This window comes from Aptenodytes patagonicus, chromosome 24 (assembly GCF_965638725.1).
Source record: "Aptenodytes patagonicus chromosome 24, bAptPat1.pri.cur, whole genome shotgun sequence".
NCBI classification, from domain to species: domain Eukaryota; kingdom Metazoa; phylum Chordata; class Aves; order Sphenisciformes; family Spheniscidae; genus Aptenodytes; species Aptenodytes patagonicus.
The window spans coordinates 4,791,590-4,806,230 of record NC_134972.1 but is presented as its reverse complement, the minus strand read 5'-3'; the positions used below and the strand labels follow the sequence as shown (position 1 = coordinate 4,806,230).

Genomic DNA, 14,641 nt, shown 5'->3' with positions numbered 1-14,641 from the left:
GAATGGGCTGATTATGTCAGAATGCAAAAAACTGCACAATTCAGAGCTTATATTAGATCTTATTTTCCATTGAATCGCTGTAGCTATTTTTCCCCCAAAATGGGGCGGAGGTCAGTTTATTTACTCTGATATTACCTTTTAATACTACTGTATGCATACATCCTTATTTAAAGTATTAGATAATGCAACATACACTAGATGAGCTTTTCGCTATAGCAGAAAATAATGAAGGAGAAATGACCTATATATTAATTTCTCTTTTACAGTCATGATTTGTATCAAATGCATTTTTTAAACATCAAATAACATTTTTAAAATGTCTAATTCAAATTACTTTAATGAATCACACATTTGAGAGCAACAAAGGGGTAATAATTTGTCATTTAATTACAGCACTTCTAAATTTAAAATAATTATGATTTTAATATAATCACTTTACTTTTAACACAAAGGTATTGTAAAGATTATTGAATCAATCTCTCTTGGAGACTGTATTAATGGGAGTCATATAGGTATCACAGACAGAAAGCAGCAGCACATAGTTAAACTGACCAACAACATAAAGCTTTCATACATTTGGTTGTCCAAGAAACTCAAACCTTTCTGTTTTTAACCTGGACCTTAAAATCAACCGTTATGGGACATGTCTTTTCAATACAGGCATTTATTTTTTGTCTCATGAAATGCAATTCAGATTTGACTGTATTATACATTGTTTAAAAACTGCCATTTCCCTCTGACTGCTTGCACCCATCATCAAAATTGTTAGTATTCTACCCAGTTCATGATGTCACTTCTGTATTTTTCCTATGGTTACTTCAGTTTCTTTAGCCATCAAGAACGTTGGCGCCAACACATAAGCAACCATAGGGTATTAATTATTTCTGCACACCAAAGGAAAAGGCTGTTGAGGGAAAAGGGGAAATACATTTCTGCTTTAAAATCAGACAGGTTTATTAAAGTATCTTGCTGGTACCTGCAGAGAACAATTTGCAGTTACACCACTGTTTACTGCTGCAGAAATGCTGCCTGGCTGATTCCAAACTGTTAGCACAAAGATCATGTTTTGTTCTGAAAGTCAGTCTCCACAGTGGCTCAGGAGCTTATATAAACTGGAACCTAAAAGGAGAACATGGCTGAAGATGCTGCCAGAACAGAAATTAATTTTGCTGGTTAATTTACTGACAGCCTGAAAACCGCTCATTGAAGGGTACTATACTTCAGTAACAGTACATGAACCCCCAGAAAAACCTAAGCACAGTCAAAAAGCAGTGCTACAAAATGGTGTTGCCAAACCGTGCACTGTCTTTATGATAAAACAATTCCTTACCATCTGTAGTTTGCCATATGCAGAAATTCTGATGATTTAACTGTTAGCCTGTACTGTGAAAATAAAAAACAGAGTAGAAGAAAACAGGCCATTTTTTAATTTATAATAGTCAACAAAAACAATTAATTTTGCAAGGGTTCTACTAATAACCTACTGCCAATTTTGAAGCAGAATAGAGCCTACAGACTGATACTCTCTGTGTTGTAGGAACACAATTGGGTTTCGCTGTTATGTACTGAATCCTCTTAGTCTTGCTTTACTTTCTTATCTGGAAATTACATTTACATCTCCATTAGCTTTTCCAAATATAGCACCACAGCCTTGTAATTTAAGGCACTGGAAGCCATGCAGCACAGAACCACCTGAATTTTGAAGACTCGGGAAGAGGCGGGAGAAGAGATTAATTTGTAGGGAGAATCCAACTCTGACAAAACAAGGCCAGACCTCTATAGTCTACAAGGCAGAAACAGAACTGTTTGTACAGTACCTTGTACAATAGCATCTCAAACTCCATTGGCTTCAAATAATAAGTAACTCACTGAGAACGTTTAACTTTCACACTGAAAAACCTATTCTGTTAAAACATCAAAAGAGTTCCTCTTGCTCAAGAGAGAAATTTCTCACCTCAAGACACTAAACAAAGCCATTCAGGAAACATCACAAGTTTGCTTTATCAACTCTGTCTCCTCAACATTTCTTAAGATTTTTTCTTTTCTAAAAAGGGAAGCTCACATGAAACTTCACACAATAATTGTCCTTCAAGGCAATGGTGAAAAATGCCTACTTTATAATGTGTACACGCAACTGGTAAACTGAGCCAGAGGTTAGAAAAGGTTAGAGAATTGCACGCAGCACATAGCCATTCAGGATGGATAATAAAATGAGACTCTTTCAATCAAATATAACTTAGGAGAGAATGCTGTAAAATGAGAATTTGCTCTTTGCTCATTTCTGCCAACTTTCAGCACATGCTAGTCCAACGTTATACCTCTGCAGAGCAGAAGAGAACCTTGCTGTTCTATAAATTAGCCAAGGGTGGACCTCTGTTCTCGGACAGACCCCTTTTGATTTTGGTGACAAACAGCCAGCTCTGCGGAACCAAGACCAAAGTACCTGGATAGCTCCCAAGTTATTTCCGTGTAGAACAGCTAATGTTTTGGCAGCATATTTTTACTCTACAAACTAAGATGTATCAAAGATGTCAGAAAGTTACACGAATTAGCTCACAAAGATGCCTAAGGATAGAGCAGGCTTTAAACACGTGCAGCTGAGAGGTACAGGCAAAGCACACCTGCTCTCCAAGCTAAATGGTATCGTTATTTCCGAATTCTAAATCACTTCGGTACCTTGAAGTCAGAAAAATCCAGAGCCGCTGTTCCAAGCGCAAGCTTAATTAAGCCTAAGAAACAAATTTCCTACCTTACAGGTTATAACCATCTATCACCAGAGTACGATCGTTAGCCCAAGCCCTCCCGCCGCCCGGCCGTTCTCGCCTGGTTCTCGGCGGTCGGAGCAGCCGGTAGCCATACCCTGGTCGCAGCCTCGCGGTTTCGGAGCGCGGAGGCCCCCCACAGCCGTAGCGAGACGTCCCCGTCGGCAGCCGCTCTCGCGGCGCCCGCCCAAGTGCTGCTTCCAGTCAGCCGTCACCGAGCGCCGCCGCCATCCCGCCCCGGCCCCGCACACTCTACCCACATGACGCCGCAGGCCGCCCTCGGCAGCTGGCCCCGGGGCAGCGGCCTGGCCGCCCCGGCTGCACTAGGAGCGGCCTCGCCTCTCACCGCCGCGCGCTCCCGCCAAGGGCCCGGTCTGCCGCAGCCCCCGTCTCCGCGGCTCTTCCCGGCGGCGGCCGCTCCCGCCCCGCCGCGCTGTTCCCCGCGCGCGCCCCCGCCCGCCGCGGGCTGTTCCCCTCCCACGCCCCCTCCCCCCGCCGCAGAGCTCCGGACCCAAGATGGCCGCCGTGTCAGTTTCGGGCTTCGCCGCCGTCCGGCCTTTGCCTCTCGGTTCCCGTCTCTCGCAGGCCTCGGTAAGTAGCGCTGGCGGGACCACCCCGGCTCGGGTGCCCAGTGCCGAGGAACTCGGGGCCGGGCGGCTGGCGAGGTCCGTGGCCTGGGGAAGGGGAAGGCCCACTGGGCGCTCCAGGCTCGCGGCCTGTTCCGGCCCCGCCGCCGCTCTGCGCCAGGCCCGGACCTGGCCGCCCGCTCCCCTGGGGCCCGCCGGGCCTACACCCTGGGGAGGCGGCGGCCGCAGCACGGCGCGGATGAGGCGGGCGGTTCAGGCCGGGTGGTCGTGGGCTGAGCTCCTCTCTGCCTCTGGCGCGAGAGAGCGCGGCTGAGGCGGGCGCGGGCCCAGCCGAACCGGTACGAGAGTCGGGCCGCGCTACCCGTCTCCATGGGAGTGAAGAACGGCGTGGGGCCCGGGTGGCTGTCGGGGCTGCGGCCTGCGCCCTGTTTCTCCTGATTCCGCTGGTGCGAGTCCCTCGACTGAGGCAGCGCGCCCCTCGGGGCGCCGTGTGCAGGGCCTGTCCGGGATAGGGATGGGGATGAGCGGTAGCAGGTGCAGGGGCCGCTTGTCACGCAGATAGCGAGCGAGTGAGCGACCCGGCGTTGGGACCGTCCCGGTATCGCCCCAGCCTGGCCGGGCGGTTACGTAACGTCCTGCGCAGGGAGCTCTGCTGGGGACAGAGCACTGCGTCCTCCTTGGCCCCGGAATCGTGGCGTGCTGTGGCACTCCAGGAGCGCAGCTTCGCTTTGCCAGGCAGGCAGGTCTCGGGGACCATGTTTCCCTTTACATCTGTTGTTCGCGGGGTAAAAGAACTCTAGGCAAGCACTGCATCCTTTCTGGTCTAAACAGTAGTTCTGAATCTTTCCAGTACTGGCTGTATGGAGCTGTGCAATTGAGTCTGCTGTCTGTATGCAAATGTGTTCTGTGTGTTGATACATTCTTCAGTACTTACTAGAAAGCAGAATGGGAGAACTGTGTTGACGACTAGCTTGTGACTAAAACTCCTCTTGCAGAAAATCGTTATTCCTTGTAATAAACAGTTTATAAATCCTTCTCAGTTAGTGTACTTTTGCAGTAGAACTTCAGCACAACGTACTGTTATCACATTTAGAAAAAGTCTTTGTTAAAGACAACTAAAGGCTGCGAAGTAGAGCCTCGTATCCTTCCATCTGCATCTTTAATTAGCAGTGTCATAAGCATTCCTTCTTCATTGTGTATGGTCACCTGTTACTTTGTTCTCAAGTGTTTTCAGTGTGCCTCATCTATATTGAAGATTATAATGTTGTATTCTTCTTTTCTATGGTCTCTGAAAGTGGAACATTTAATTACAATCTCCAGCTGCATTTCTTCACTTTTTTCCTTGGTGGAACAACTGTCATAGCTTTTCTTAGCAGGAGGGAATCAGACCTATGATTACGGTCCTGGAAGAGCTCTGAAAGTTTCTTGCTGTTTGCTCAAGACTCTTGGCTATTCCTACTGCTTTCTGTTGAAGTTTCAGGTAGCGTCTTCCATGTGCAAAAATGAAGAGAGCTGCTGCTTTTTTAAGATCTTTTTTGTGGGCTCCCCCCCCCCCCGATGTTAATTTAGGTTGTGCTCAGCAATGATATAAAACTTGGTATAGAATTTATATTGATTTATGGATTGAAATAAAAAGGACACATTTTTTTCTCTAGGTTGTATGGGGTTATTTCAGTGTTAAAGCATGCTTTTATTAGTAGTGAAGATAAAACCTTAAGTGTTACTTCAGTGTTTCGGAACTGTAGTAGTGGATTAAAACTCTGCTGTGTGTTTAATGAATTAATGTTGGCTCCTAATTTCTTTTTTCTTTTTTTTTCTAACTGTTCTTTGGAAATGTCTCTCTCCTTTTCTTCCAGGCCTAATGTTACAGTTCTTCTGATTGTGAGTGTGCAGACCAGAAGCTGAGGTGAGATATGCTGAAATCTTTATACCTTTGTGGAAAAACCTTCTCTGAAGCTGTTACGGGATTTATTGCAAACAATGAGGAAATTTCTAATTGTTTTGCTTTCCTCTCTTCAGTGTGAAAACAAATAATGTTTGAGAAAGGAGGAGTGATTCAGAACAGAAAACGTGTATGCTATGGTTAGCTGGTTCCCATCATTCGAGAATCTGTTTTCTCATCGTGTGAAACTTTTTCGGCATCGGGATAAAGGATAACGACTCTATGGATATACAGAATTCTTCACCATGGTAAAACTCGCCAACCCGCTGTATACAGAGTGGATTTTGGAGGCAATCAAAAAGGTAAAGAAGCAAAAACAGCGTCCTTCGGAGGAGAGGATATGCAATGCAGTGTCGTCTTCACATGGTTTGGACCGCAAAACTGTTCTGGAACAGTTAGAGTTGAGTGTTAAAGATGGAACTATTTTAAAAGTCTCCAACAAGGGTCTCAACTCCTACAAGGATCCTGATAATCCTGGGAGAATAGCACTTCCGAAGCCTCGGAACCATGGCAAGTTGGATGGTAAACCAAACGTGGACTGGAATAAACTTATCAAACGGGCAATTGAGGGCTTGGCTGAGTCTAGTGGCTCATCCTTGAAGAACATCGAGCGCTTTCTGAAAGGTCAGAAAGATGTGTCTGCATTATTTGGAGGTAGCGCTGCCTCCATTTTTCACCAGCAATTACGATTAGCTGTCAAACGTGCTGTTGGCCATGGTAGGCTCCTTAAAGATGGACCTCTGTACCAACTCAACACTAAAGCAACCACTAATGCTGATGGGAAGGAGAGTTTTGAGTCTCTTTCCTGTCTCCCTCCAGTGTGTCTCCTTCCCCATGAAAAGGATAAGGTAAGACCCAGTTTGCGTGGGCGTTTTCTTGTGATTGATGTCAATACAATCGATTGTCTGTGTCAATACAGAGTCAGAATTTGAGGTCAATGATTTGTTTAACTTGCGTCTTGTAAGTTAGAAATTACTAATGTGCATTTAGGATCCTACTGTGTCCAAATTTCTAAGTGTGATCAGAGGAAGCGTAATAGATCATAATTTGTACTTTGGACCTGAAAACTGCAAATGAATTACTGTGGGGAATTTACCTCTTAACGTTTCTGTACAGCGGAATTGAATGTATGATAACAGGCTTACTATAGTTACGTTAGCAAAACATAGGAAGTAAGCCTCCTCCCTTTAAGGTGAGGTGGATTTGCAAAGCAAAGTTGAGATCATCACTTATTTTCACATTTTTGTTTGACTGCCAGTTCAGCTTCTTATTTGAATACACATAACATAGTGAAGCGCTGGTTAGTAATTGCCACCTAATGCTGTCATAGAGGCTTTCTTTGTTAACAATGAAAAAATCACTTTCTGTCCCAGAACAGCTTTGTTGTGAAATAGGAAGAAAAGGTATATAGGATATAGTAGTTGAAGAGTGAAATCGGAGGACGTAGAGAGCATGGAAATTCTGGAATGTACACTCATGGACTTCTGTTCCCTTTTGTGTGCCTCCCCTGACCCTCCTTAAATATAGTTTGTTATACAAACCGAAGTATTTTTCTATTGTTTTCTCTTATTTTTATGCTTTTTTCCCCTCCTTTCTTCCATCCTTCTGCATGCCTAAGGGCTTTGACCCTCCACTCAAACCTCAAGATGAAGTTGTTGGGAGTGACATTCATACCCGGTCATTATCTTTCCTGTCCTTGTGCTACTGTGGAAGCAGAGTAAAACGGAAGTCTGTCTTTGTTTATTGAAGACCAATTTGCCAGTAATTCATATCTTTGCACTACTAGTCTCCAGGACTTCTACAATGTGAAAATTATTTTTTCTATCCATAATAGATACATTTTTCAGCAGTGTTGGAAATTTTTTGTTGTTGTGAATATCCTCTTCAGGGATGAGTTCTTTGAGTTTCCAGTCAGCTTCGCTCTCTGGTGAGAGGGCGGCTTTATGATCTATTAGGGTTTGAAGACTTAAAACTACTGTAGGAGTTGTCTTCCTTAAAAAAAAAAAAAAAATCTGCACAGCTGCTTTATCACTAGTAAAGTTTCTCTGAAGTTCTAATTCAACTGTGGGAGCTCTACTGTGGATGCACTACTTAACTAGTCAGAGCGTTGTGTTGTGGGCTGGTGGAACGTAGGAAGTAAGTATTACTATGCTGAAAATTTCAGCAGCTTCCTCTATCCTTTTTTCAAGTGTTCTGTCTACAAATGTTTCCTATGTACTTCTCCAACTATATCAGTAATGAAATCAGTATAGCTGTAAAATTGTATGAAAACTGGATATAAACAAGCCTGGCACATGAGGCAGCTGGATTGAGGGTGGTAGTAACAGTGGAAAATATTAGCTGTGCATATTATTATTAACACAGTATGTTTCACAGCCTATTCAGTCATCTTGTAATATGCCAAAACTCAGGACCAGCTTGATATTTTTTCAGATGAAGTGTCCCTGGGGTTTTCTTAAAATGGGATATATCAGAGTGGTGAATGATAATATGGGCTACTGTAAATACTGAATTTGGTCTGGGGTTTGTTTTTTGTCCCCTGGAAAAATGTGTGTGTCAGGTTCTTGTGTGTGCATGTGTGCTTAAATATAAACATGTATATGTATTTGTACATGTATATGTATCTGCATTTTGGGCTGTTAGATATGCTCCCTAATTCCTTTCCACCTGCTCAGGTCTGAGCAGCTTGACCACTAAAAGGGTTGTTAGTAATGTTAGAATGCACAGTAATATAGTACAAATTTTGCAAGGTATTTCTTCAATAAATCATTCTGAGATTTTTTTGTGTGTGTGTTTTAAACTAACATCCTAGATTTCTGCTCTTCATGTACCATCTCTGTGCTGTGTAACCCATGTTGAGTTTCATACTAGTTTCTTGAAGTAATTTTGAAAATATTATATTAAAACATCTGCGTAGATTCTGCCAGCATTAATTGACTGGCAAGTCAGTGGAAGCCAAAAGAACAGTTCCTATTCCACAGGATTTTTAAGACAGTTTGTTTTTTGGTTTTTTTGTTTGGCTTTTTTTTTTTAATGCAGACACTATGTGATAATCTTCCTTCACTCTGTTTTGTGTTAAATCTCAACCAGTTATGCAGGTGCAAAAGGCTTACTATGCTGTAGTAATTTTCTTGACTTATTGGGTGCTTGAGAGTGGTGAGGGATTTTTGGGGGGTGTGTTTTGTTTTGTTTTTTTTCCTTTTTTTCTTTAATGGCATTATTCAGTACAGATTCTTTGGGAGTATTGTGACAGTGTTTCCCTTGATTCTTAGAAGAGCCTTGGCAGCAACATGAGCAAAAGCTTGACCTCCCAAACCTGAGAAATCGTAATGACTTGTCTCTTGTTTGCTGTTGTTAATCTTTTATCCTTGCACTGTTTGGTCTTTACCTTCCATTTAAGAAGTCTCTATATATCATATGATCCAAATTTATGAATCTTAAAGATGTAATATTTCTTCCTTTCATTTGTTCAAAGCTTCCACTCTGCTGCAAGTGCTTACCTGTCTGTTTGATAGCAGTGTCACTTTTGTTTAGATGCCTAGAAGTGAACATTCAATTCTGGGTATTTTGCTGTGTGTTATGAAACTGAGTACCTTGCAGGAGGTCTATGAAAGTTGAGGCTTACATTTTTTAAACAAAATAAACATAAAGCAGCACTACAGAAGCTTTGTTTAGTAAATATTATTTGCTTTTTTTCAGATCTTATTTTTTTTATTTCGGTGTTCTGTGAATACCACATTCTAGCGTTCAAGGGAACAAAAACTGGCAAGTTATCATGGTTTACCAGGTAGTAATGACATGCTGCTGACATTATGGTTTTGAAATCCCTGGCCTAAAAACACTACTTGGATGAAAACAAGCAAACAGGAAAAAAAACCTGCTGATGGGTAGAGCTCAGTGCTGAAATTTGCTTATCTGTTAGTGACAACGGCTGACAAAGAGAGCTGTCTTTAATTTCAGTTTTAAGTGCTCTGTGTGCCTTCACTCAGGTGTAGGCTTTAGGGAAGTGGTCTTTTCTTTCTTTTCAGTTTCCTGTAGTTTAGAAGCTAAAATGGGAATTGCAGTTAAGAGCTATTTTTGCAGTCCTTGTGATGTTTTGGACTAAATGCTGGACTTGACATTGGTGTTGTTTCTATGATACGTGAAAGACTGGTAAGATTCACAATACCCACCCCTGTTGTGGAAAGAAAGAAGAGTGGGGGGTGGCAAATTGTTGCAATACCTAAAAGTAAAGGGAGTTCGTCCTGAAATTGTAATGAAAGAGGAGACGGTTGAGTTGCTGCCTCTTGGGTAAGTATCAGGCAAGCACTATTCCTTCAACATAGCTGGAAGTGAGGAAGTGTAAATGTCGGTCTCCTACATTAGGTCAGCCAAAGAGGTGATAAGCGTGGAGCAAAGAACGTTCGGCACCGAGTCCACCATCCATCAGTGACATTTGTAGGGAATGAGCAATACTGTGCAAGCTAGATTCTAAAATAAGTAATCCCACTGTTACAGTGCAATTTCTACAGTAAAGCCCTGATTAAATATGCATGAAAGATTTCTCTAAAGTATAACTGTCACTTCTGTTTCATGTGTAATTAGTATACTTGCAGACTGAAACAGGATTTTTACTTTTTAAAGTATTTTGATGAAAAATGGTTGTATGCTAGTATTTGTTCAGAGGAACAGTTTTATTTCTTGAAACTTCCTACTAATTATTATTTTAAAAAATGCTTTTTCTGAGGTGAGAGAGAAAATTCTTTGGTGCTGCTTTGGAAACAACCATAACTTATCTTTAAATGAGTGCCATATATCTTTAGACAGCTGAGGGCAGAATTTTTTTGGCATCTTTATAAAAGCTAAACAATAAACAATGATACTGTTTTAACATATACTGGCTATTGAGATGTCTTTGGGAATGGAAAGGCTTGACACGAGTATGCAGAAAAAACTTAGTATCTTGATGAAATTTTCTGGGATATTTCACCACCCCTTGATTGGGTTTTTAGTTTTGTGTGGGTGGTGGTTTGTTTTTTTTGTGTGTGTGTGTTCATGATTGGAACAGGTGCTGTAGAGATTATTTAGGAAGTTATCTTACTCATACTGACACCTTGCATCTCTGCCAGAGGTTACCACAGCCATTGCAAAGATAAACTGGTGTTTTGCTCCTCAACTGCTGTAGTTTGTAGCCCAGTTTATTACTATTAAATGAAATTGTTGGTTTAAGCTAATGTTCTGTGTTGTGAAATTCAGCTGCTGCTGCTGGAGGGAGAGAATCTTCGATGAAGGGACAGAGAAGGCAGCACAGGGCGGTAGCCTCTTTAATCATCTCTATTGTGAGCTGGCACATCATCAGAGGCCTTGGTTGCATGCTATTAAGTTGGCCATGCAACCTGCTATACCTTTGTTTTATCTGTACCACTAATACCTTTATTTTTTTGCTTACGTTTTGGCACAAAAGGTGGGTTGCATTTGCCAGACAAGAAAGACTGATTTCTCCCTTTCTTATAGGCACTTAGTTTGAAATACTTTATTTGTGCATTTGAAGCCCAAAAAGTAACGAGTGTCTGCTGCTTAAGTATGGCTATCAAATGCATATTATATATTTAATTGTGAGAAACTTCCTATGCAGTTGTGTGCTGCATCTTTAGAATGATGGGGGAAAGGACTGCAGATTGCAATACTTTTAAGAGTCTTTTTTGATCAGAAACTTTGAAATAGATAACTTTGCTCCCCCCCCCCCCCCCCCCATTTTGTTGAAACAGAAGAGCTCACTGAACCTATGTTGGTCTGGAAAGCCCTGGGTTGTCTTCCTGAACAGCTCTTACTGGTACAGTAGCCTTTATTTGTAGGGCTATGGTATCTAGTAGTTCAAGTCATACTGTGTCGGCGCTGTACAAAAGTGTAACTGAAAAGCATTTTGTTTTAGAAAGTTGGCATTTAGTGTGAAATAAGAGATGGAGAGCACAAGGTAGTATATACTATCTATGTAACAAATAAAGGTCATGGTATATTAGCTACATGCTGAAAATTTTAATCATGTCTTTTAGTTATTACAAAACAAATGCATTCATGGTTTTGAGATCACAAAAAATTGTGACAGTGTATTATGGCAGTACTTACTGCAGGGTATATCTTCCTTTGGAATCACTTAGCATGACTTTAAAATTGTGTAGTATGATGGTCAAGCTAGAAGGAGGAATCCAGCTACAGCTTGAATACTAGCTTTAGTCAAAAACCAATGAAGATGTGGGAGATCAGAATGTAGTACTTGTATAAAAGTCCAGGCAAACTGTGTTACCTTATTAATGCAGCAGTTTTTGATAAATGCTAAAGCTGTTGTCCCCAGAATGCTAAGGTGTATTGTTTCACTATCCTGCATGTTCTGTTTATCCATTCACTGTCAACAAAAATAGTAATAACGTATTTAAGAATAGGAATTACATTTACCATTTATGTGGTCTATGCATGATTTTTTTGCAGTATGACTACAATTAACAAGTACTGTTTAATAGTTAATATGGTATTACTACAATGCAAGAATTACTGCACTACTACAACACAGTAATATTTAGTACTGTTTAAGAGCAAAGAGCTCTTTCCTGGTACATTGTTGTGAGGAACTAAGCTATAGGAAGATGCAGGTCTTAAGGCTGGAAGGTCTAGATAAAGACAGCTTGCTCTGCTTTTGTTTTGTTGACACTTGTTACAGAACACAGGTTAAAAGCCTGTAAGAATTTCTGTAAAATTGTTATTATTAAAAAAAAAAAAAGTATGTTAACACATCAGCTAACTGAAGGAGAGGTTGAAATTATTGATGTACATGTTGAATGTTTCCAGAGCATTTGAAATTTGATCTCAGGACAATAGTATGACTGTTTCTTCCACAATTAAAAGGAAAATACAGATGGTATTAATTGATCTCCATTTGCACTCTCCTTGAAACTGTCTTTTATGTCAGTTAAAACTGGATATGGCTGTAGCAACCTTTAAGTAAATATCTTAATATTGTCCTGCAGTACAGCTGAGAGTAAAAAAACAAAATTCTGAAAGTGCTTCCTGGGAAAAAAAAAAACCACGAGGGAAACTCCTGTGGCTGAAAAACAGGAGGAATATTTAAAGCATATTCCCTGTGCTGCTGTCTCACATGTGTTCCCTATGGCATGTCTGTTTCCTGGTTTTGTGTTGCTATTTATATCTGTTGGTACTTATCAATCACTTTAACTGTGGGTTATTATACATGCAGCATCCTTTAGGCCTTCCCTCTTGCAAATAATAGTTCTAGATCCCAGTGTGCACTCGTGTTTATCACATGAAGCCAAACTTTTTCTATCTATTTAGAAAGCTCATATGCTTTGAGGGCATCATAGTTGTTTAGAAGGCCTTTAAGCATACAATAGCTATTGCTATATTGTGCCTGTTTTAGGTTAATAACTGTTAATTCCATGTCTTAAAGCAAAGGACTTTAAGACATTACGGGTAAGGAAGTTATTTGTGGATTGGTTTGTTTTGGGTGGAGTACATAAATGATCTGCAACCAGAGCATTGTAATTACATTTTGAGAGCTCACCCTTGCTCTCCAAGGGTGCTCTTCAAGCTTTGGCTCCCAGCTGGAGGAGGATTAGGATTCACTCTCTTCCAGCTGGTTCTGTGGAAGAGAAGGCTGTAGTTCTGTCTAAAAAAAATTGTGGTTGATAACAGATGGCCTCCATCTGTACTCTCTGTAACTCTGGAAACTCAGTGCTAAAAAATTACTTTGAACTTGATTCACTCGATTAGTGAACAGGTAAAGTAGCTCTTAGTAATAGAGCAAATGTAAGCATGTCAGAAATGTTACTGTCGTGGACAGCTATGAATGGATGCTATGAGGTGGTGCATTTAGGGTGAAATGGTGTGCAATGATACCAAGAGGGGCTCTGGCAGTATTTGGAGTAATGGTAACTTAAAGGCAAAGTTTATGACTGTGGGAAGACATCAGATGTTGTGATGAGTACCTACGTCAATGGGGAACTACTGTGGAGGAAGTGTTTTTAACAGCATTCTCTACAACAGTTTCAGCAGAAGCTAAGTATAGGATAGCTGGTTAAAAAGGGGGAGACTAGTCCAATATGTTGGTTGGATCCCTGTTGTTAGTCCTTTCTGTCCTGGAGATTGTTGACAGATATGGAATGACACATCTCTGAAGTTTGGTTAATAAAGGAACCTTATTTACTACAGAGCTTTAAAGTGTAGCCAGACAGGGAGGAGGGTGGCTGATGGAGAACGTTGCTAAATAAACAACAGCTTGATTCCAGTGTTAGCTTTGTTATGTAGCAAGGGAAGAAACAGCAGAGAGAATGAGGGCGGATAATTCTGTCCCTGCCCTTCCCCTAGTTTCCCAGCAATTTTATCTTAAGTCATAGTGGTGGCAGGAAAAACAGTTAAAAAGGTATAAATATGAAATGAAGTAATGTCATTTTAGTTGAAAGATAGGTTCTATGTTCTTAAAATAAGTACAAATATACAATCAACAGAAAACCTGGTAAACAAATCCTATGTGTGACAGGCTGCTGAGTCCTTTGACTTCTGTCCTCTGTGGAGTAGGTGGGTAGATATGTTTTATTCCTACTTGCCTCATTAAAGGGTTTCAAACTAAATTTATCCTAATAAGTTGTGGTAAGTCATGCTAGTCTTTGTTCTACCTATTTAGGTTTTGTCTTTATTTGTTGTGTAAATCTGACTTAATTTTTCTGTCCTCACCAATTTTTTCTGACTGTGTGAACACCTTTCCTTGGAACAGCTACTAATACTGCTTCAGGTATTGGATGAGAAATTGTAGCTCGTTGCTTGTTTCATTGTCCAAGAATCTGTCAGTCTTTCCATTGTTACTGCTGTTGTGGTAAATCTGGACTTGTAGTGAGATTGAAAAGAGGGAAAAGGGTGTCCAAAAAGAATGACCCTTGCATAGCAAACAATCCCATTGATAATATATTTGCTTGTTTTGAGTTACATTTGAAGGCCAGTTAACCAGTCTGTGGACCCATGCATGAACAATGAATTCTGGGTTGAAAATACCAAATCTTCCAAGCATGTTTCTATGAAGACCTATGAATTACTAAAACTTCTAATTATCAATACCTCTATCAGTTCACTGTATTTCTGAAAATTGGATAGAACAAATTATGGATCTTGTGCAGCTATTTAGCTGTGTATCAAGTGTTATTAAAAATATGATAATGCAGCTCTTCCTTTTTCTGGAATCTTTGCTTTTAAATCTTTATCAGCAAGTTGAGTCACCATTCTGTCTCCATTTATCCATGTGTAAAATGGAAATTATGTCAAAACTAAAGGTGTTCTGAATTATAAAGGAAATCACCATTTCTATGCAT

The 14,641-nt window shown here is 40.9% G+C and overlaps 1 protein-coding gene across 2 annotated transcripts in view; it reads left to right on the top strand.

Annotated features, from left to right (window-relative positions):
* Positions 1–3,262: 3,262 nt before the first annotated feature.
* The window catches only part of KAT6A (lysine acetyltransferase 6A), a 53,588-nt gene continuing 42,209 nt past the window's right edge, over positions 3,263–14,641 (top strand). For both annotated transcript variants that reach the window (XM_076358978.1, XM_076358977.1), the window contains exons 1-3: positions 3,263–3,353; positions 5,206–5,255; positions 5,369–6,139. In XM_076358978.1, coding sequence (XP_076215093.1) covers positions 5,537–6,139 — 603 coding nt within the window. In that variant the 5' untranslated portion in view covers positions 3,263–3,353; positions 5,206–5,255; positions 5,369–5,536. The remainder of the gene's footprint in view (positions 3,354–5,205; positions 5,256–5,368; positions 6,140–14,641) is intronic.